This window comes from Lolium rigidum, chromosome 4, assembly GCF_022539505.1.
Source record: "Lolium rigidum isolate FL_2022 chromosome 4, APGP_CSIRO_Lrig_0.1, whole genome shotgun sequence".
NCBI classification, from domain to species: domain Eukaryota; kingdom Viridiplantae; phylum Streptophyta; class Magnoliopsida; order Poales; family Poaceae; genus Lolium; species Lolium rigidum.
Genome location: NC_061511.1, coordinates 279432341 through 279456932, shown reverse-complemented (window position 1 = coordinate 279456932; position 24592 = coordinate 279432341). Strand labels below are relative to the sequence as shown.

Sequence of the window (24592 nt, the reverse complement as noted above, 5' to 3'; positions counted from 1 at the left end):
CGAGGTTTTTAGGTCGGGGGCTTTATATAGGCGGAGAGGCGGCGCAGGAGGGCTTCCGGGGGCCCACACCCTAGGGGGCGCGCCCCCCTTGGCCGCGCCGGGTGTGGTGTGGTGGCCCCGCCCCCTTCTCTCGGCGGTTCTCGTGTGTTCTGGATGCTTCCGGTAAAATAGGAACCCGGGCGTTGATTTCGTCCGATTCCGAGAATATTTCGTTACTAGGATTTCTGAAACCAAAAACAGCGAGAAAACGAGAACTGGCACTTCGGCATCTTGTTAATAGGTTAGTTCCAGAAAATGCACGAATATGACATAAAGTGTGCATATAACATGTAGATAACATCAATAATGTGGCATGGAACACAAGAAATTATCGATACGTTGGAGACGTATCAGGCAGTACGACAAACAACATAGACCGCTATCCAGCATTCATCTATGCCTAAAAAGTCCACCTTCGAGTTAGCATCCGCACCCCTTCCAGTATTAAGTTGCAAACAACAGACAATTGCATTAAGTACTATGCGTAATATAAACAATACAAATATCCTTAGACAAAGCATTGATGTTTTATCCCTAGTGGCAACAAGACATCCACAACCTTAGAACTTTCTCGTCACTATCCCAGATTCAATGGAGGCATGAACCCACTATCTAGCATAAATACTCCCTCTTGGAGTTACAAGTATCAACTTGGCCGAGCCTCTACTAGCAACGGAGAGCATGCAAGATCATAAAAAACACATATATGATAGATCGATAATCAACTTGACATAGTATTCCATATTCATCGGATCTCAACAAACACAACATGTAGCATTACAAATAGATGATCTTGATCATGATAGGCAGCTCACAAGATCTAAACATGATAGCACAAGAGGAGAAGACAACCATCTAGCTACCGTTCCGGACCCATAGTCCAAGGATGAACTACTCACGCATCGAGTCCGGAGGCGGGCATGGTGATGTAGAGCCCTCCGGTGATGATTCCCCTCTCCGGCAGGGTGCCGGAGGCGATCTTCGAACCCCCGAGATGGGGTTGACGGCGGCGGCGTCTCGGTAACTTTTCTCGTATCGTGGCTCTCGGTACTAGGGTTTTCGCGACGGAAGGATTATATAGGCGAAGGGGCGAGTCGGGGACGCTCGAGGGGCCCACCCCATATGGTGGCGCGGCCAGGGGTGGGGCCGCGCCCCCCTATGGTGTGGCCGCCTCGTGTCCCCTCTTCGTCTCCTCTTCGGTGTTCTGGAAGGCTCCGTGGAAAATAAGACCGTGGGCTTTTGTTTCGTCCAATTCCGAGAATATTTCCTGTGTAGGATTTCTGAAACCAAAAACAAAACAGCAGAAAACATGAACTGTCGCTTCGGCATCTTGTTAATAGGTTAGTACCGGAAAATGCATCAAAATGATATAAAGTGTATATAAAACATCTGAGTATTTTCATAAAATTAGCGTGGAACATAAGAAATTATAGATACGTTTGAGACGTATCACTGTGCTGAAGACATGAAAAGCAAGATGCGGGAGAGGCTGTGTTGTTAGAGCAATGCACCGATGGCGGTGGCGTTTCTCAAGTTTGTGTAGAAGAGCGAGGGTAAGCGAGAGAGCGGCTCCTTGGTGTGGGGAGAGGATAGAGGGAAGGAGGGCGTCTCCGTGGAGTCCTTATCCTAGCGGGGCGCCACTTGTGACGGCGTGAATCTGCCTCATCAGATCGATGATGACAACAACATGCACACACAACTTATTTTTATGCTGAACTAAACTTAGAGTGGCGATTGTGCAATTGCCGAGATAAATGAAGTCAACTACACAAGGACCGCTTTTCTCCTGCCCCAAACATGAATGAAACTGCACCAACCAAATCAAGGTATGCTAGACATTTCAGTCGAGGCAAAAAGAAAAGGAAGGGCATGTTTGGACGTGACAGATGCCTAGCCAAAAAAGGGAAAGAGCTAGACTAATCTACCACCTTCTTCAGCCGTCCTTTGCTCTTTGTCTCGCTTGCACGCAACGGAAAGGTCACAACCGAAAATGATGACGGCACTCGTGTCAGGCGCACCGTTGCAGGCACTCCCGATACGTGTAAGCTTCCATGCCCATGTTCACCGTTGGAGAAAAAAAGTGAAACCAGCAAACATGGCATGCAAATTGTGAATAAATAAACACACCAGAAGACAGAAGTAGAATTACTTATCCACAGCAGCGGCAGCCACATCTCCTGCACCACCCACCCACCCACCAGACCCAGAACCTTCCAAGCACGACCATTTTTACCTCTCTCACCTCTACCCACATCAACCACAGGCAGAGCGGGCCGGCGGCCCCACATGTCAGCGCACACAGTTCCAGGAAGCCTTAACTTTGCCGTTACTCCCGTCGTACTACTACTGCCTCTTTTTAGCAATCCTAGATCTACACTGTCCACTCACAGGGCACACGGATCACCACATGTTCAAAACCCCGATGACCGGTGGGCCCGGGCCGAGGCGGGTCCCTTTCGCCATGGACTAAACGAGGACCCGCGCGCGAGGTGGGGGAAGCCGGATCTGCACGCCCCGAGCACGAGCACGAGCCCTCGTCAACACGCGACTCCGTCGTCCGCCTCGCGGCCCCGAGTTCGCGAATTCCAAATTCCTACCACTCCTCCTGTCCCAGTTCCATGCCGCCCAACAAAACCCTAGGCTGAACCCTCCGCCCGCCCGAGACGCGCGCCATGGCGGAGCCGGCCTTGCTGGATCCCTCCTCCCACTTCGACCTCCGCCACTACCCGCCACACCTCTTCGACCCGGACCTCCACCTCGCGGAAGCCGGCCTCCCGCTCGGGGCCTTCGCCGCCGGCGACGACGACCTCGACTTCGACCTGCCCGCCGATTTCTCCGTCGACGACTTCCTCCTCCGCTCCCCCGAGCGGAGCGACGACTCCGGCCAGGCCTCCGCCGCCGGATCCGGCCCCACCGCCTCCCCGTCCTCGCCCTCCCGCTCCCCCACCGCCTCCGGCAGCGGCTCCGCCGTCGCCGACGCCAGCTGCGAGGTCAAGCACGAGGACTCGGACTCGGGCCGAAGCGGCGCCGGCAACGGCGCCAGCGCCCCGAACTGGACACTCAAGCGGAAGCAGCCGAGCCCCGCCGCGACCTCAGACGCGGCCAAGTGCCGCCGCCGATCCAGCGACGGCTCCGTCTCCCCCTCCCCCTCCGCATCCCCCTCCGCCTCCGCCTCCGCCTCCGCCTCGCGCGCCGCCGCCGCGGCGGACTCCGACGACGGGGTCCCCGGCGCCGGCGGCGACGGGGCCGACGACACGAGGCGCGCCGCGCGGCTGATCCGGAACCGCGAGAGCGCGCAGCTCTCGCGCCAGCGGAAGAAGCGCTACGTCGAGGAGCTGGAGGAGAAGGTCAAGTCCATGGCCGCCCTCATCAACGACCTCAACTCAAGGATCTCCTTCGTCGTCGCCGAGAACGCCACGCTGCGGCAGCAGCTCGGCGGCCCTCCGCCCGGCGTCTACCCGCCGCCGGGAGCGGCGATGCATTTCCCGTGGGTGCCCGGGTACGCGCTGCGGCCGCACGGCTCCCATGTGCCCCTGGTGCCGATCCCCCGGCTAAAACCGCCGCCGCAGCAGCAGCAGCCATCGGCCACAACCAAGGTTACCAAAAAGTCAGACACCAAAAAAACCGCGGATACCAAGAGCAGAACCAGGACCAAGACCAAGAAGGTGGCCAGCGTGAGCCTCATCGGTCTGATGTTCGTCATGCTCATCTTCGGCGCCTTCGTTCCGGGGTTCAACCACAGTTTCGGAATGAGAGGGAGGAGCGACAGTACAATGCTTAGCAGTTTTGATCAGCCTATTCAGGATAGGGTAGTGACTGTCACTAGCCATGGCAATAAAGTACCCAAGGACGGTTTGAAGAATGGTGACATGTCCGGTGCCGATTCTGGAACGAGGATGGGGACTGATGACATCGCCGAGCAGAGGCATGGCCCTGCGGTTAACGCGAGCGAGACCCTGCCTGCTTTGCTGTACGTGCCGAGGAATGGGAAGCATGTCAAGATCAATGGCAATCTGATTATTCATTCTGTGCTTGCGAGCGAGAAGGCGGTGGCACACAGGAGTTCAAAACACAAAACTGATCACTCAGGCATACATCACAAAGATACTACTAGAGCCATAGCTAGCCATCTTTCACTGCCTGGAAACAATATGAATGCACAGGAGAAATCCCCTGTAGATGGACCATTGCCGCAGTGGTTCCGTGAAGGAATGGCAGGTAAGAAGAGCAACTGTTTACTAATCCTGTGTTCTTGCTTATTGAGATACTGCAGTTATGAATTTTATTTACTAGCCAAACTACTACTTCTTTGCTGCTTTGACAGACACATTTTGATGATTTGATCAAGAAAGTTCTTGTAGTTCTTGACATGATACATAAACCTTACTTTTGAACATATACTAGACGAAGAATGGCACCACGTTTAGATAAATCAAAAGACCAAAGTAATTGACCAGAAGTCATTAAGAAAAGTAGTATGCCTGTTAGTTAGGAAATGAGGTCACTTAGACCATTATATATTATATGACACTGCAACTGTTCAGGCATTGAAAACTCAAGTTTATTTTTAATATTGCTAAACAAGTTAGCAGTACACTCTAATAATCCAGGAATGGGAATGATATCTGTATGTCATACCCTTTAGCAAGAACATAAGAGATAGCTCAATAAATATAATGTCATTTTTATTTGTAAATGTCGTATGTGGCGATTATTGGTCTCTGACCTGAAGTGACTAAATCCTTGACATATACTTTCATGTGCCTTTCGCTAGCATAGAGCAGTTGTTTTTCTTGGAAAAAATGAGAAGTCTGCTATTTTTTCAGTTAATTGTAGGGAAACAAGTGTGAACTCCTTAGTATTTACCCTTGAGGACGGGCCTTGTGTTTTTGGTGTTATCTTTCCTAATTCCATGCCAACTGCTGAAACTCATCTAAGCTATCATACAAGGATTTCATTCATGTGATTCTGTGACGTAGCACGGACACCTTGCTAGTCAATAGCACGGACACCTTGCTAGTCAAGTCAATTATTTGAGTAATTTTTCTTTGTTTTGTTGACAAAAGGCATCTCTTATAGAAAACTCAGCTTTCTATTGATACTCCTCGAGTGTTAATGCACTGATTCTTATGCAACAATTTTCAGGGCCTATCTTAAATTCTGGAATGTGCAGTGAGGTATTTCAGTTTGACATTTCCACTGCTTCTACCAACTCTGGTGGCATAATACCTTCTCCAGCTGTGAACTCCTCAAGTGTTAATGCTACTCAGAATATTTCAACACCAGCTCCCGCCTATTACGGCAAGCTGAAAAATAGGAGGATCATGTACAATGAGGCAATTCCACTCCCTGGGAAAACGGTGAACAACACAGAGCCTTTTAACAGAACTTCTGAAAGCAGCAAGTTACCTGATAAAAAGCCAGCATCATCCGTAGTCGTTTCTGTGCTAGCTGATCCCAGAGAGGCCGGTGATGGAGACAGTGATCCGAGGATGTCCCCCAAGTCGCTCTCAAGGATATTTGTTGTTGTTCTCCTTGATGGTGTCAGATATGTCACATATTCCTGCACCCTTCCTTTCAAGAGCTCTAGTCCTCATCTTGTGAACTAACCTATAAAATGGACCAGTGCGGATTATGATGCTGGAGCGGGTGGGTTGTCTGCAAAATCTGACGGCTGATAGATTAATAATTATCTGAGGCTGTTTTCTAACCGGAGTGAACTTCCTATACACTCGGCCTGAGGTAATTCAAGTTTGTCGAAGGTTTGAAGTGTTGTTAGTGAGACGTGGTTCTGCAAGTTTAGATGAGGAGTGCAGTTTGTGCTGCTGTGATAATCGGGCTCTTGTGCTGTACTCTAACCTTTAGTGTTATTATGATGTAATACTGTTCGAGGAACTTGTGAAGACAAAATATATACATGTAGTTTCTTAAAATCTTATTCCCCCAGTATATGCATAGTTGCTACAAGTTTTGTTCTTGTGTTGTCTAAGACAATTGACCTCAGTGTATGGAAACATTTCACCTGGGTGAACTCATTAGGTGCACATTTTGGCTGAAATAATTCGGTGAGCATTTTTGGACATAGTAATAATATTTGCAAGAAGCAGGTGGATTCTAAGGCGTGATTCTTAATTTTGTTGTGCTGAACTAATTGTATAATCAAATATGCAAAATTTGGTTGAAAAAGCTGGATTATCAATCACCTCACTACGAAACGAAGGTGAATCGGTAAATTTGCTAAAGATAAGACATGAATGTCCTCTATCTGAAATTCATTTTTTGATCTTGGATGAGATGCTTCTATCCTGTGTTATCTGACTTATCTTCCTGTACTCGTTACATTCTTTTCTTAATAAACTCCCCCGATCCTCTCTATTTCCCAACCCCTAAATGCATCTCATCTACTCGTAGTAGAATTTGAATTTACTCATACGAAAAATCATTAAGAAATTTTTTTTTTTCCAAACGATCCACCAAGGATCGAATTTTCATTATCAAGGAAGATAACGAAAATACATCAGTATTCATGAAACAACAAAAAACAAAGGCGGAGGATCGCCGCCTAATGCTAGCGTTTAAGGGGGAATTACAGAACCAACAGGTAGTTTTAAAAGGCTAACAACTTCAGCCAAAGGGAAACAACTATAAGCTTAACTCCCAGGGCAATCAAGCAACAGCATCATCATTTGCATCTTCTCCAGTTCTATTGTCCTCCAAACGCAGAGGATCACCACGGCCATCATTTCCAGAGGATCTTACTCCAGCCACCTCAGCTAGGCGCAAAAGCCCGTCTGCACCAGCACGAAGATCTGATGCATCCTGTTCTCCATGTAACCCTGCCCAATAGTTCATGAAAACAGCAGCGTAGCTGATTAGATCAAAAGGAGAACTAATCATTTTTTGCTCAAAACAGGCTTTATTCCTAGTTTTCCAGATAGCCCAGCAGATAGCTGCCAAACCAGCTATCTGGGTGTTGCGACTGACAGGAGCAAATTGGGGAAACCACCAAAAGAATTGGGAGAAACTCCCAGGTCGAGTGGGAGATTTAACAGTAGTAGCCACTGCAGTCCAGACAAATTTGGCTGCAGAGCAGCCAAAGAAGAGATGAGAAATGGTTTCTTGTTCATTGCAAAACTGGCAATTGGGGTTCCCAGACCAGTTTCGTTTGAGGAGATTGTCCTTGGTAGCTATTGCATTATGCCAAATTAACCAGAGCCAAATTTTGATTTTGAGAGGAATTTTGCTCTTCCACAAATGCTTAAAGGATCTGTCCCTACCATTCCCACAAATCTGTCTGTATACCGATTTCACAGTGAAGCAGCCGTTTTTTGACCATTTCCATCTGGGAGTGTCACTTTCCTGAGTCAAGTTTACTTGATTCATCAGCTGAAGCAACCCAGCCTCCTAAATGATGAGATCAGGAGTCAACCATCTTCTATAGGAGAATCTCCATCCCATATCAGCAGCTCCAGCCACAGTAATATTTTGTTCATTGCAAATATCAAACAGCACAGGGAACATATCTTTGAGAGGCCTTGTGCTACACCAAGAATCTCCCCAAAAACTGGTTAACAAACCATTCCCAACATTCATTCTTCTGCCATAGAGATACAGCTCCCTGACTTTTAGCATGTCAGACCAAAGTGGAGAATCCCCAGGTCTGTTTTTTGCAAAGTAAATGCCTTTTCCTCTTAAATACTTCAATCTCATAAAATCCTGCCAAGGCCCAGTATCATGCTCCAGTTTCCACCACCACTTACACATCAGACTAATATTAAATTTAGTCAAATCTTTAACACCTAAGCCACCTTTTTGCTTTGGCTTACAAATCCATCTCCATTTCACAAAGTGATATTTTCTTTTATCAGCACTTCCAGCCCAAAAGAAAGATCTAATAGGTTTATCAATCTGTTCAATATTTGATTTGTGCAACAACCTCAAGGACATCTGATACACTGCAGTGCTAGCCAAACAAGCATCTATTTTGACCAATCTTCCTCCAATGGACATAGAGTTGCCAATCCATCCACACATTTTTTTCTTGGTCTTTTCCTCCAAGAATCTCATGTCAGACACTGAGGCCCTTCTTGCACAAACAGGAGTTCCCAGATATTTGATGGGCCAACTGCCCATCTGACATTTGAACAGCTCAGCAAAAAAATTCTGTTTTATACTGTCATCAAGAATCATCAAACCTTCACTTTTATCAAAATTAATTTTCAATCCAGACATGGATTCAAAAATGTAAAGCAGTAACTTCAAATTGATTGCTTGCTGAACATCATCTTGTAGTAAAAGAATGGTATCATCAGCATATTGTAAGATTGCAACCCCATTCTGTACCATACTATCTGCCAACCCTGTGATTAGCCCATTGTCTTGAGCTAGATGGATCATTTTAGCCAGACTGTTAGCAGCCATATTAAATAGGAAGGGGGCAAATGGATCACCTTGCCTTACTCCCTTATGACTTTTGAAATATGGGCCCACTTTGTCATTAACCTTGACATCGAGGGTCCCACCAAAGAACTCGATTTTTTAATCCACTGCATCCAATTATCACTGAAACCTTTCTGTTTACAACAATCAAACAGAAAGCCCCAATTTACCTTATCATATGCTTTTTCAAAGTCAATTTTTAGGACTACCCCCTGTTTCTTCCTGGTTTTTTCCTCTCTCAGAATTTCCTGAAGCAGCATCACACCATCTGAGATGTACCTCCCTTTTATGAAAGCTGTCTGGTAGGGAAGTAAGAGCTTATTCATCACAGGGGATACTCTAACAGTCAAAGTTTTTGTCACAATCTTGAAGAACACTTGTAACAGACAAATCGGCCTAAACTTTTGAATGACATCAGCATCAGCTGATTTTGGAATAAGGGTAATGACCCCATAATTAATTCTGTCCAGGCCAATTTTATGATCAAATAAGTCATTGAAAACATGCAGGATATCAAATTTGACAATTTCCCAACAATGTTGATAAAATTCAATGGGAAAGCCATCAGGACCAGCTGCTTTGTTCTTCTCCATGTGATCAATAACATCTTTGATCTCTTCCAAGGTAAACTGTCTATCCATCTCAGCACAATCAAGAGTATTGAGTTTTTCTCTTTCTGTCCAGACATCATCTCTCAGTCTAATCCCAGAGTCAGTGACTGGACCAAACAAATCCTTGTAAAAGGCAGTAGCATGCTCCAATAAAGCAGCATCACCTTGGATAATTGTATCCCTATCTTTCAAAGAGAAAATAGTTCTCTTTCTTTTACACCCATTGGCAGCTCTGTGAAAGAAAGCAGAATTGCTGTCACCATGGAGGAGCCAATTCTCTCTAGATCTTTGTCTCCAGAAGGATTCTTCATTATCCAAAACTGACAACAAGTCCTGTTGCAATGTACTTCTCCTTACTCTTTGTGATGGAGAAAGTGGAACAGTCTCTTCCAGCTCCTCTAATTCCCTCAATTTATTGGAAATATCTTTCTTCTTTTTAATATCTGCTCCTCTCAGATTAGCTCCCCAGCCTTTCAGAGTTTTCTTGACATTTTTTAGTTTCTTCATTAATCTGTCCAGACTGTCCCTGGCATGAACTGGTTGCTCCCAGCATCTTTTGACTCTGTCTAGGAAATTATCCTCTTTGAGCCATCTTTTTTCAAATCTAAAATCTCTTTTCTTCACCATGATATCCAAAGTATCTAAAATCAAAGGATTATGATCAGAGACATCTCTCACCAACTTGTGAACTGTTACAAGAGGAAAAAGTTCCTCCCAAGAACTACTCATCAGAAATCTGTCTAACTTTTCCAGGGTGGGATCACAATGATTATTAGACCAGGTATACTGACCACCAGCCATATGAATCTCTCTCAAGGCACAAGTATTAATGATGGAATTGAAAATATCTGACCATTTGTTATGAGGCATGGGTTTGTTCTTTTCATTGGAAAATCTCATGATATTGAAATCACCTCCAACCAAAATTGGTAGAGTTTGATTGCTGCAAGTGTTACCAAGCTCCACTAGAAATTCCTCTTTGTCAGAGGCCTGAGCAGCTCCATAAATGATAATGAAGCACCATTTCACATTTATTTTGAGATCAAGCAAGGTAACCTTGATCTGAAATTTCCCAACAGAAGTATCACAAATGGTAAACCTGGATAGCCTAAAACCACCCAGGATACCTCCACTTCTACCAACAGAACTGATCCATTTCCAATCAAAATCACCACCAGGGTCAATTCTTCCGAGAAAAGCGAGAAGAATAATCTTTTTTAATTGTTTCCCGAAGACCAATAAAATCCAATTTGTTGATCTTTGATCAAATTTGCCAAGAAGGCACTCATCCCCTTTTTTCCAACACCTCTGCAATTCAGGGAAGCACCTATCATAGATACTTTGGATTTTGTTTCCTACTTCTGGTTCCAGCAATAATGCCACACAAAGGGTGATCATTTCTTGCTTTCACCTGGGCAGCACTTGATTTTGATTGTGCTCCCAAAGTGACATCACCTGATGTCAACTGTGATCCACTTCTCCCAATCTTACAGGCAGACTTTTTGTTTCTCCTTTTCCTTCTGGATAAAACAGGAGTGAAGGCCTCCTCTTCTATATCTCTGTCACTTTCACTTTGTTCCTCACCCAGACCCAGCAGCAGGATTGGATTTGAATCAACATCATTGGAATTCACAACATAATTTTGTACCACAACCATATTATGTCTAGCAATTTTCAAATCTTTCAGGTAATTAACATTTTCAAGAGAAAAGGAAGTAGGACAAACTCCCATTTCAAGAGCTCTAGCTAAAATCTCCTCATCATCTAATAAAGCAAAGGAGTTGTGGGTATTTAAATTTGTACCTGGGATATTGCTGGCTTCAATATTCTCCATGACACTAGATCCAATCCTTGAGTTATGAGTGCCTCTGGCTCCAACTCTGGAACTCATCCTGGGAGCAGGGTGTTGTTGATTTCCACCAGAAGAAGAGGAGTTGCCAGCACCTGGAATATCAATGATGGGATTATCAACCTGTGAGAGAGGTTCTTCTTGTGAATCAGGCTCAGGCTGTGGACCATCAACAGGAATAACAACCGCAGTCCTCTCAGATATAAGGGAGGGAGCAGCCAAAGCAAGGATCCCCTGTCCCTGAGTCAAATATGGAGTATCAGAGTCCTGTGAATTGTCACTACTATCATAATCAACCAGTTCATCAACAGGATCATTTTCTTCATTGACATTTTCAGCAATAGGATCAAGAAGATTCTTGTATTCCTTCTGAATTGTGAAAGCTTTGTCACTACTAGATCTAGCCAATGAAGTAAGAAATTGCTTGTAAGAATCAGCAGCTCTCTGTGAAGAAGAGCTCTCAGAAGATTGAGAAGGAAGGGATGCAAGTGCCCCAACCACCTCCTTGTGAACTTCTGAAAGAGGAGGAGAACTATCAGGAACACAGGATGTGGGAACCAAATTCTTCTCAGGGGCACATGGAAGCTCCAGCTCAAACAATTTCCTTTTACCAGTATCTTTCCTAGGCATAGGAGATTCATGCATAGCAGTTTGCCTGTGAGAAACCTTGTAGTTTCCAGAAACCTTGGGGGGAGCAGATTGAGAACCTGCATCAGAATCTTGCATGCCTGTTCTCTGTCTTTTTGGAGTCCCCTGGTCACCTTCACCACCTTGAGCATCAGTAGGGACAACAGTCTTGTTGCCAGCATTAGAGGAAGGATCAAACAGTTCCCTGGAGTATTGGAACTCATAAAAACCTTTCTTTATTTCACCAATTCTAGAATTGGGCACCAAGGCCAGGTCCTGACTGCCAATCTTTACCCTCACATAGGCAAAATGTCTGAGATAGTTCTTGTCAAGAGCAAGGGGCTTGCCTACAAGGCTGGCAGCATAGTATACTGTAGACTTGTTCCTGAATTTCATGGGGATGCCTTTAATCCTGAACCAAGCCTCCTGCATGATGGAAATTGGCTCAATGTCACCAGCCCATTTTTCCAAACTGATGATTGCACCAGGTACTGTCCTCATGAACAATTTCCCAAAGTGGGCCAACTCTTCAATAGTCTTGGCAGATGGAAATCTTGTTCTAAACTCAGTAGCAGAAACTTCTTTTGCAAAGAAACGCCAATTGATCTTCATAGATTCAGCCCAGACATTGAACTCATGCTCAATATTTCTGCAATTAACTTCACCTTTTTCAACAGTGATATGAGCATAGTTGAGTTGCTCGACTGGATAGTTATCTTCCTCAGGAACTGGAATAGAGTAAAAACCCGACCCAAATTCCTCACTACCAAAGAAAGGGGCATTGTAATCCCACGGATCTCTTTCTTGACAAACAGAAATGTGATGATCACCATTGCAGTAAAAACAAGAGAGGTTTCTGAGAGGAACATCAGCTCTTCTAGTCACAGCAGTGGTGGAGGCAGGAACTGGTGGTGGTACAGAGGACCCCACCGGTTCCGGCAGAGAGACAAGCGACTGAGAACTATCGGCGACTACGGCGGATCTATTCTGATTTTGCAACTGAGAACTATGAACATCTGCGGCGGCAGTATTAGAAGATGGCAAGGATGGAGCAACAGGACTTACTTCGGCAGATCGAGCGGCGTTGAGGTTGGAGGTGGCACCAGGAACCATCTCCGAGCGATGTGCCCATCGATCTCGAGCATGCAGTTCATCATCTTTGCGGGATTTCTCAGCAAGGGCTCGCTCGCGTGCAACCCTCTCCGAGATACGGGTTGCTTCGCGTTGACGCTCTTCATCCAGACGCCTGCGTTCATCCTGCCTTCTGCGCTCCTCGAATCGGAGGCGCTCTTGATCTGCATGTCGTCGCTCCTCTTCACGGCGCCGATTCTCGTCTTCGCGACGCCAATCTTCCTCCCGGCGGCGCTCATCTTCCCAGCGACGCTGCTCATCTCTTCGATCTGCATCAGATCCAGCTCTTGGCCGGTACCCAAAGTAATTGCTTCTTCTTGGAGAAGATCTGCGCGGCCCTCCGAATCTCCGATCCATCCGTGGCAAGGCAACGATCTGAGCAAACGATCTGCTATCACCAGTGGTTGTTCCAGACCAGCGACGAGGAGGAGATGGTTGAGGGAGATCAGATCTGGTGGGAGAAGGCGATGTGACGAAAACCACCGATCCAGTACCAAATGAATTAGGGTTAACCCTGATCCTATCCGCTGTGGAAGCTAAAGGCGTGGCCCGATGAACAGTATTGGGCTGTGGCCCAACAGAAGACGCCATCGAATACTCTGGATCTCCATGACACCGCACAATCCACTCACAACTACGACCGATGGGCGAACGAGAACGTTGGGCTCGACCCAAGAAAATTCGATCCAACCCATATCCAATAATCGGGCCAAACAGGATTTGAAATCCTCCACACTCCCGCGCTGTTCCAACCGGAAGAACAGAAACATTGTCATCGACTTCGGCGATAAAATTACGATTCAGATCGTAAAGGCGCGAAATCGAGTCTTCCCAAATCGCAATCCCAGGTGTACGGATGATGAATCCATCTCGAACAAATCGAAGAATAATCGCTCGCTCAAATAGCGGCGTCGAATCTCTGAGAACAAGGGAAGATTGATGCGGAGGGTGAGGATCAGAGGAGATGGGCGCCAATGGCGGCGGAGCGAGATTGTTAACAGACGGCGCTAGGTTGTTGGGCGGCGGCGCGGGGTTGCTATCGGGCGGCGCTGGTGGCGGCGGCGCGGGGCTGCAGTCAGGCGGCGCTGGGGGCGGCGGCGCTAGGTTGCTTGGTGGCGACGTCATCCTCCGTCTTGCAAAAATCATTAAGAAATGATTTGCTGTCTCGTATAAAATGACACCGAGTAAACCAGCCTAAAACCCACGTTATCCGCAGCGGCGCAAACCCGCTGTCCCTTCCTTCTCCAGCCCGCCACATCCGCCATGGCGCTGCGCGCTGCCTCAGGCATCAAGCTCCCACCCTTCTCCCTCCCGCCCCCTCACCCTCTGGGCGCGAACCCTAGCCGCAGCTGCCTCTACGCGGCCAACGCATTCCCGCGGCGCCGATGCGGCGCGGTCGCGGCCGTCGTGCGCTGCGCGAAGCGCACGGGCAAGCGGCGGTACCCGTCGGAGAAGAAGCGGCTGGATCGGCGCCACAAGGAGCAGCTCCGGCAGACCGCCCCCGAGGAGGGCGGCGTGGCCCGGGAGGCTGGGTTCTGGCGCCTCTCCAAGCTCGCCGTCCCCGCCAGCGACGACCCCGGCAAGGACTTCCTCGGCGTCTCCCCGCCGCTCCTCCAGGCCATTGCCAAAGCCCTCAAGTTCCCGGTACGATTTTCTACAGTGCATTTTCTGATGTGCTGACATAACGCCATGAATTCGCGCCTTCTGGGTGAGCGAGTCGACAGCGTGTTTGCCGAAACAGAGTTTGGCTGCGTAGCGTAGGCCTAATCAACTCTTCTGCCTCCGTGCGCTGGAAGCGACCTTCGCTATTGTAAGAAAAAAACCCCGTCCCGTTTACTTGACGAAATTGACACCTTCGTTCATCTTGGCGAATGCCGCAGCAGCTACCTGCTCTCAAGGAGGTCGAGTTTAGTTTGCTGTGGTGATATGATATGGGAGTATTTGTGTTGACGGATAGCCGAGGTCTGAGTGAATAAACGGTTCGCAATCGAATTAACAGTGCTGCTATCTCGCCTTCTCCTAGTACATGTATTGGCCATTGCTTCAGTTAAAAAAAGAAGTGTTGGCAGTATCCCCAAATCCCAACTGTAGCTATTCAGGAACTGGCTGGATGAGTGTTGTATGCCTGTACGGTGTACACAAACTAGTTACCTAAATGACCGAGCAATTTCAATTGGTAAGCAGATATCTAATGCTATACCTTTGACATATGTTTGCTTGGAAGTGTGATTGTTTACTGTGCTTTACATTTCTTGTTACCCATGCTACAGTTTCTCTTGTTCACTGTGCTTTACCACCTCCATCCCAAAGCTTAAGGCTTATATTATTTTTAGAAAGTCAAATTATGTCAAGTTTGACTAAGTTTTTACCAAAAATCATTAACATGCAAAATATAAAATCAATATCATTAGATAGATAATGAAATATATTTTCGCGTGGTATCTAAAAAATATTATATTTGTTGATATATTCTTCTAGATGTTTGGTCAAACTTTATTTGGTTTGACTTCTCAAAAAAATATAAGCCTTAAGCTTTGGGATGGAGGTAGTAATTTTTTTTTTCTAATTCCCGCCGATTTCTGTTATCGCATTTTTTTCATATCTGTGTGCTCATGTTTTACGCTGTTAATGTCGCTGTTAGACTTTTCCTATAATTATGTGCCTCTAATATATTCTCTTGTGCAGGTTGCTTCTATGCTCCCCGAAGAGGCCTTCTCTGTTATTCGCAAGTCATTTGATGCACGGAAGGTTCTTAGTAGATTGATATCATCTCTATCTTATTTAATATTTTTCCTCCTCCATAGAGATGGGATGACAACTTAGCTGTAATAAAATGCTTTCTGCTGGAAGAGCTGAAATGATGCAGCCAAACTGGGTTAACCTTGGTAAAAAAAATACTCATGCAGTTGAAAAGAAAGCCAATGTAGTAAGCTTCATTTTACTTCTCCAATTAAATTACAATCCTTTTATTGACGACTCCATAGTTACAAAATAATAATCTTCATTAGCATGCCAAGATGCAAACAATATGGGCAGCTCACACCGACAATTTTTTGTGGTCTCAGAATCAGTTATAGGGTGTCAAGTTTATTGTGGTGTTCGGGAATACTTATGCTATTCTGTTCAGAATCTGGTTTTGTTAATCCTTGTGTTCTTTCTTTGCTATCATCTTTTGCTCTCTTGCTTAGTCAGTATTTTGTTCCAGTGAGTGTAATCTTATGCCATGTGTCACACTACTCCACACTAACATACTTAATTCCACAGTAGTTGCACAAGATACCAGGTTCTGTAAAATATTTGCACACAATACCTGGTTATTCTACCAAAAGTTGCTGTCTATCAGAGTTTTACTTTTACCTGATGTGGTCCAACCAAATGTCCTAACATCTCTGCCCACACAACAATGGACATGAATTGGTGTGAATCAGTATGAGCAGTCCTTGACTGAGTCTGCACAAATCACATACGTATCTTCATAACTGTTTGATGCTCCATCTGTTTCGTAACTTTTTTTTTTGAATTGATGCATATAAGCAATGAACAAAATGAGTGTAGTATGAATTGGTTATGAAGGTCTCTGGTGATCCGTTCATACACTCGAGGAAAGACCGTTCGTACACATCAACACCACCTATGTCCAACATGGTGCCTGTGTGCCTGTGTTGTCACCTCGCGGGAGGCTAAAATCTAAACCTGTTATAAAGCACAGCATTTGGTAAAATAATTTGGTATTGTCTGTAGAGATTTGCAATATGTTGTGATTTGCACAACTAGTGTAGATTTAGCCAGAAAATAATGTCAGTTTACTCATTTATTTATGCTGTCTAATACTTTGGTGTATATTCATTTGATTTGGGGACTTCAGGTTGAAGTTATTTTTTACCCTGTAGATGTATATATAGATTGAAATAATATGCAGTTATGTGATTGCAATGACTGGTCATTCATGTGGTTACCCAACTTAGTTATATTCAATGATATTTGGAGTTTATCATCAGATTTTTTGGTAGACTGGTCTGTGTTCGCACCTTTTTTGTTTCACCCATGTTCCGACTATGTTCACGTGTATTTCTACTGGTGTTGAAAAATTATTTTGTATTAATACAATTGATACACAGATTGGTTATCAATTTATCTGCATCCTCTCTTTGTGAATGAACAAACCTTGTTTTACATCTACAGATTCTGAAAGAAGCTCAATTTGTCTATACTGTTGATGTGGATGCTAAGAAGCTTCTGGACATGGAGCCAAGAACATGGGATTTTATTGCTAGATTGGAACCCAAGCTTGGAGCTGTAGAATATATGTCTGATGAGAAGGTAGCAACTGATCTGATCAGTATGATTAGTGTTCATAACAAGGGATCTGATGATGAACATGGTATCAGGGATACTGTTAATAATGGCTCGATCTGTCCTACACGAATGAAACCAAGGGTGGCAGTTGTAGGAAGTGGACCATCTGGCTTGTTTGCTTCCCTTGTGTTAGCTGAACTTGGTGCAGAAGTTACCTTACTAGAGCGTGGCCAACCTGTTGAGCAAAGAGGGCGTGACATTGGTGCTCTAGCAGTTAGACGAATTCTCCAGTCAGAAAGCAACTTTTGCTTTGGCGAGGTATACTGTCTGTTCCTGTTTTACTAAACAATCACAGAATTGCTTTGAGCAGTATTCAGATAGGTAGTTGTTGACAACATATGGAAATCTTCTAATAGACAACTATATCTTCTCCTTAAACATAAGCATTAGCAATCATATCATTCGGTAAGTACTAGAGCCAGGTTCTCTTTTTTCAGGCGATCTCATGCAATTGATATAGACTATTACAAATTCTTGGTGTATATATCTTTGAAGAAAAAGTGGTTTAGTATTTTATCTCTGTACTCTGTAGGTGAAATAGCATATGTATTTACTTTTTGATACATGCTCCAATCAGGTATATTAGCTAGTGGGTGGGTTGGTGCATCCAAAGAAAAGGCATATGGTCTCGTAATTATATGAATGAAAAATGCACAGAGACATATCTTGGACATTAGCATAATTTGAGATTGCTTTAAATGAATTATGCAGAAAAGTTAGTGTAATAATTCAGAGAAATTAACAATAAAAACCTAACTAACACATGCTAGTTCTGAACTCATTTTATTCATTAAGTGACTTCCACTTTTCCATACATTAGTGTGAATTTAGTTATTTGATCAGACAATCTATATTAGTTAGGTTGATGGAAAATGTGATAACATCTATATTTTTGGAGTATCAATTACCCACGATTGAACAACAAGGATTGACCAAACTACTATTCCCTCGTTCCATGTTACTTTAACATTAAGTTAAGTCCATCAATTCTTGATCTTCTGTTCTTACTCATAGCAGGGTGGTGCAGGTACATGGAGTGATGGGAAGCTTGTAACCAGGATAGGGAAAAACACTGATGGTGTTCAGGCTGTGAGAACCTTCCTTCTCCACCTCAATGAATATCTTGAGAATTAGAATCACAAACTCTTATAAAAAACATTAGTTTTTGTTGATGTTTTGAATTCATAGCTATCAAGATATGAAGTGGTTGCATTGCATATCATTATATTCTAGATGTCCTAGTTCAAAACTAACTATTTCTATGTGTTTAAGCTATTCGCTGTGGGGTCTTGGATTTCAGGTGATGAAGACACTTGTTCACTTTGGAGGCCCTCCAAACATCCTAATTGATGGGAGACCTCACTTGGGAACTGATAAACTTGTTCCTCTGCTGCGGAATTTCAGGCACCACTTAAGAGATTTGGGCGTGAGTTGAACATATTTGTCTTCATCATCTGTTATTGTTTTGTTATGTAAGCTTATATGTATTGATGTATTATGTTTAATGTTTGGTTTACAGGTTGACATAAGATTCAACACTAGAGTAGATGACCTTATAGTGGAAGGTGGGCAGGTCAAAGGAGTTGTGGTTTCTGATTCAAGACTACAGCCAGGTTCTGGGGATCAGAAACTATCATTTGATGCAGTGGTATTAGCAGTTGGTCACTCAGCTCGTGACACATACAGTATGCTTCTGAGGCATAATGTCGATATAACCCCCAAGAATTTTTCTGTAAGTTTTTCTTATGCTGCTTAAGACTGTTTCTACTTCCCTACTATTTGTACCTCATTTGATGGTCAGATTACAGACAAGCCACAACGAAGAATTGAAGGCCATCTTTGGTTCGAATATTAGAGTTTTACATAAGAGGCACATTGGTCATGTTATGCTTCTTAAGGCAGAAGAGATGTTGGCACATGAACACGAGGAGAACTAGGAAACGGTCCAGGAAATATAGACAGAACAAACAAAATTAGGGAGTTATATCATATTATAGCATGAAGTCATACAGTATCATGATTCTGGAGAGGGCGAGAGGCCCAATGCTTAAACAAGTAAACATGATGCCACATGCTTCATAATTAAACTGAAAAGAAGGGAGTATCTGCCAGCCTCCTTTAGTTCTCCCATGGCTTATCCCAGCCTTTGTTTATCCCTCTCCTCTAGAAACCCACATCTTACTCAAGCCATGCTGTTTGGCATCCTCTATGTTACACCATAGACCAAGGTTCACAACAAGGTGGTGATAGAATAATGTGGTTAGCATAAACTGCCCATTTAGGCATTTTAACCGGTTATTTTTATTATTAGTCAGTCTAATGTAGGACTTGGGCTGTATGATCACTGCAGCGCAGAGTGGCAGCCTGGCAGGACATTGCCCCCTTGTAACATTATGTCTATTGTTCACGTTATCTTTGACAATTGCAAGCACTAACTTTTCTTCATACTATGAAGGAAACTTTTGTAATTTACTTTCTCTTCAGTCCATGTGACAACATTGGCTACTTTTGCAGGTTGGCTTAAGAATTGAACACCCCCAAGAACTGATAAACAACATCCAAGTAAGTCATATTTCATTTCACATCAACGTTTTCTGAATGATACTCACCTAATGTGGTTACCTTAATTTCAAGCTTGATATTTAATTTCTAGTAATTATTATTCGGCATCTCGGGAAATTATGATTGGTGATTGTTAAAAATGAAATTGAAACTAATAAATCAAGGTGTAGGATGCTACTTACTATGTCATCATACAGAGCAATCCATTTATAAATTTTGGAAAAGTATAGAACTTGACAGTTTCTTCAGTCACCCCCAACCATCAAATTTTACTGTAGAAATGCCAGCTTGAGCAGAAGCTGAGGAAGCTCTGCTGTGTTTTTCTAAACTTATATTCATTTCCTCGCAAATAGCGATAAATAACCAGTCAACTATGCAGTGATGAGGCCTCACCTATAAAGCACATGACCGAGTCTGTGTTCATGACCTAGGCATTGTGTCCGCCAATGGTCTTGAGCATGGATGCTAATAGAATTACTGTTTATTGCGTGATAACAATAATATTTGTAGTATGTGCACAATCGTTCTTAGAGTCTATGTAGGTTCGGCTACCAGGCTCATTGGAGTCATGAACCTATTTTTTCTGTACTAAGAATGTCCTAAGAAGTAAGAACACAAGCTCAATCCAACTCCCGGGTGCATATGCTCCCTCTACCAAAAAAAAATATTTCGAAGTGTCGAAATTTTTTGATAAAAAAATACACATGAACATCTCCATAATATATGTGGGTTCGTCAAGTTTCACGAAAAAACTGGTATTTTTTGTGGTCTGTGTAAAAAGAGAAAACAATTCTTGTGAAAAGCCTTATTTTTAGCACCAAATTTTGTTGTTTTTACACATGCCACAAGACAAGTCGATTTTTCATGACACGACTTTGTGATCGCTTAGCACGTGAAGATGTATGTGCGAATTTTTTGATCCATTTTTGATATTTAAAAATATGTCTAAGATGCATTTCAAAATAAAGGGAGCATACGCTCCCATGTGCCAAAACATCACTCCCCTTATTTGCCGGCTTGATACAACTACACCAGTTATCTCTACTCCCATAGAAAAGCCAATTGGTGGTGGCAGTCTGTCCATCTTTGGTTGCTGCACATGTTATATTTTCATTTTGAATGAACAGTAGAAAGATCTTAAACTCAGAGTATAGTTCTTTTTAATCGGCATCAACATGGAGGTATTGCACTAGTATGTGTAGAAGATTGTATGAATCTCGAAAAAAATAGTAGAAGATTGTAGCATCAAGGACGATTCACATTATGTTCAAAACAACCTATGTGATGCGTGCTATTGTCATCAATTACAGTATTCTGAATTGGCCGCTGAAGTGCATAAAGGGCGTGGGCGGATACCTGTAGCAGATTACAAAATAGTGAAGTCTATTGGTGAAGGAGATGCAAAGAATGATATCGAGCAAGCAGATCAAAATCGCAGTTGTTATTCGTTTTGCATGTGTCCTGGAGGACAGGTCAGTCATTTTCTCGTTATTTAACTCACCCCTATTTCTTTAATGCATTACCTAGTATTGCAATCATGTTCTTGAAATACCGAGACATGCCTGCAGGTTGTTCTAACTAGCACAAACCCATCGGAATTGTGCGTCAATGGCATGTCATTCTCACGGAGAGCATCTAAGTGGGCAAATTCAGCTCTTGTGGTCGCTGTATCATCTCCTGATTTTAAACCATTTCAATCCCATGGTTCTCTTGCGGGTGTTGAATTCCAGGTACTTGCTACAGTTCCTTTAGATAACAGCTGAAATACTTAATAATTGCATTACCATCACGATGCACAATTGGCTACACTGACCCTCTGGATCGTATCAGGAGTTCAAAATTGTCAGTGAATGCAAGAGTACAAATAATCCACTTGGACATGATTGATTTCTTGAGTGTTTGATTCATGTAACTTTTCCAGTGTTAGCTGCTTTGCTGCACTAACTAGATAAGATGTTCTGTAGCCACAGATTGCCGTTTTACTTTTGGGAAAATAAGCTAATTTACTTACCTTTAGCTTATGTCATTGCCCATACCAGTACTATTGCTTACATAAGGAAGCCAAACTGGTGAAAATTCGAAGCTGGCATGTGATGTATGCTAAAACCTTACCATGCATGTGTGATGTTACATAATCTAGTTACTCATAAATGTGGTATGCCTTTGTCACTTGAACTCAACAACCATTTTATTCCATCTGTACTACATTCTGATGGTAGTTTCCGCTTCTGCTAATAATCGGGCTACTCATAAATGTAGGGTGCCTTTGTATGCTTGAGCTTAATAACCATTTTCCCATCTGGACTACAGTCTGATGACAGTTTCCCCTTCTGTTAGCTTATGACTTATATCTGTACACCTTTAAAAATAGAGAGAATATGAAAGAAGAGCAGCTATGATGGGTGGAGGGAATTTTGTTGTCCCTGCACAGCGTGTCACAGATTTTATCAGTAATAAATTGTCAGGTACTAATGGTGTGATATGGTCTTCTAAGTTAGTAAAGATACATGCTTCCTTTTATTTACTTTGTTACCCGTTCCAGTTACAACTCTCCCACCATCAAGCTATAGGATGGGAGTTCGTCCATCCAAACTCCACGAGCTATTCCCTCCTTACATAACTGAAGCTTTACAACAATCAATAACAATGATTGACAAAGAGGTCTGAAATATGCTTTTCTTCATTTCACAATTTTGAATTCCATCTGTCCTGACCCATTTGCAATGCAATGTTTCCAGATGCCAGGCTTCATTTCTAGTGAGGCCTTACTTCATGGTGTAGAGGTATGATTTTTTTTACGGGACAAGCTGAATGATTTTCTTTGTTAATTCACCTGTTTAAAATGGTGGTTCATTTGGTAAATTCCTGGACACTGCATTTAAACATCAGTGAGTCAGGTGTTGGTCTAATGCCGTCAATGCCATAACCATTGAATGTTAGCTGGGTAGTCTGATAGAAACATGCCCATAGTCTATATGCTTACAAATTTGTGCCTCGAATGTTCAAGGGAAGCCTCAAATGTAGAGTTACTTGGTGATTTGGGTTCTATATTAACCATTTGAAGGAAAATTTCTTATGATGCATGCATTTCAAGCAGTACTTTCATTATTAGGCGTGCATTTCGGGCACTATTTTCATTTTCAACAGTGAGAAAATCTGGTTACTGCCATGTGTTCTGCAATTCTACTATTGTAGTTGTCTTCTGTTAGTTGCAACCTGTGCGGAGTAACAGAATAGTATCCTGCTACTGGCAAGTACGAAAACTGGAGCATGTTCTGAATTATATTGGGAGAAAAAACAGAGTTTAGGCCATTAATGCACTGCAGTTCAGTTTAGGAAATGCCAAATCTTAGTTTTAGTTCCTGCAAAATAGCCCGCAAAACCAGGGTAGATTTGTAAAACTGTAACTGAGGGGTATTAGCAGGGTTGTCTGATAGTGCAGCGGGTATCTGCAGTTACACTTTGGCCTGTGATAATGAGATTGGAACCTTGTCTGGTTAATTAAATTTGGAAAAACTAAGGTTGATCTGTAAATCCATTAGAGTAACGTTTATGCAAAAAAAAAGAATACTTGTAATTTCATTGGACCTGGCGACCTAGGCTAAAGCCCTCTGGACATTAGAAATTTAGTTCATAACATCGAGAACCCAGATCGTATTTTCCTGGAAGATATCTGAAAAGTGAAGAGCTCCATTTTTTGTTTGTTTTCCTGAATGCTTATTCATACGCCACTTTCAATGATGCTACTATATAGTCTAGCCTAGATAGTGCAATCCTAACTAGGTTATAGGCTTTTAGCTAGTTGATTCGCTGTCCCTATATTCTGTCCTACTCCCTTCTCTGGTCACTTGGGTTGTCATATTTGTGCATACCCCTGATTAGGCTGCATTTTTTTCCACTCAAACTTCTCTGGTCACTTCGGTTGTCATATTTGTGTATACCCCTGGTCTTTTTCTAAAATTTCGTCTTTATGCTTCATTTTCCCTTTCCATTTTCGTCTCAAATTCTATGCTAATCCGGCAGTCCATATGATTGCCAATTCCCGTTGCTACTTTGATTTAAATTTGAGAGATCCCCCCTGCACCAAGACAAATGCAAGTCATTAAGCAGAGCTAGTCCAGGTGAAAAATATTTTCAACATCAAGCATAATGCATCTAGTTTTTGTTAATTTTTCCTGGCATGTGTAAATTATCTGAAAGTTCTGTGGTGTGAAAAAGATGCAATGTCAACTGTTTTATCCACTGCATAAGTTCATGCGTGTGTTTTTATGGTTGGTTATATCATGGTGGTAAAGATATATGTAGTGTTATGACTTGATGCACCATTTCCTAGTATTTATAATACTTGATGTTTGTTTGCAGACTAGAACGAGCTCGCCCTTGCAAGTTTCACGACATAAGGAGACATACGAGAGCACGTCATTGCAAGGGTTGTACCCTATTGGAGAAGGTGCTGGCTACGCAGGGGGCATAGTAAGTGCTGCTGTGGATGGTATGTACTGCGGTTTTGCTTTAGCAAAACAACTTTCTCTATATGCTGGTGATATAGAATCAATTCTTGGCAAAGCACAGAAACAAACAGGTTCTGTAAAATATTGAGTACCGATGCCTAGTTATTTTCATACTTCATAGGCCCTAGCTTGTTCAGAAATTTTCTCACCATGTTAGCAAATTGCATAGGAAAATTTTGTCATAGTAGAAACTGTGATAACTGTACTTATAAATAAATTCAAGTCTGATGTAGGAGAGAGCAAGGATGCTATAGTTGTTAGCGCTTTGTATTAAACATGAAACTTCTTGGCTCCATATAGTAACGCAGTATGTATGGGAAATGACTTTGGCTCATAGGAGCATTTGCTCTCATTGTGTGAATCCACATTTCGAAGTGACAAAAAATTCTCAACTAAATTTTTACATGTATATATAGACATTTTATGTTGGTACACAAATTTTCAAAAAAATAAAAAAAAATGTGGCA

The 24592-nt window shown here is 43.3% G+C and overlaps 2 protein-coding genes across 2 annotated transcripts; both read left to right on the top strand.

Moving 5' to 3' along the window:
• Positions 1–2581: 2581 nt before the first annotated feature.
• Positions 2582–6100, top strand: LOC124707852 (bZIP transcription factor 39-like). The gene is made up of 2 exons (XM_047239549.1): positions 2582–4257; positions 5185–6100. The coding sequence occupies exons 1-2, from the start codon at positions 2712–2714 to the stop codon at positions 5646–5648; spliced, it is 2010 nt and encodes a 669-aa protein (XP_047095505.1). The 5' UTR covers positions 2582–2711; the 3' UTR covers positions 5649–6100.
• A 7859-nt stretch (positions 6101–13959) lies between these two features.
• On the top strand, positions 13960–24357 carry LOC124707851 (uncharacterized protein Cbei_0202-like). Its single transcript, XM_047239548.1, has 13 exons — positions 13960–14340; positions 15382–15444; positions 16879–17310; positions 18070–18141; positions 18353–18478; positions 18572–18784; positions 19567–19614; positions 20925–21086; positions 21183–21344; positions 21986–22079; positions 22157–22275; positions 22353–22397; positions 23977–24357. Exons 1-13 carry the CDS (start codon positions 13960–13962, stop codon positions 24211–24213), a joined length of 2154 nt encoding a protein of 717 aa, XP_047095504.1. The 3' UTR covers positions 24214–24357.
• Positions 24358–24592: the final 235 nt, after the last annotated feature.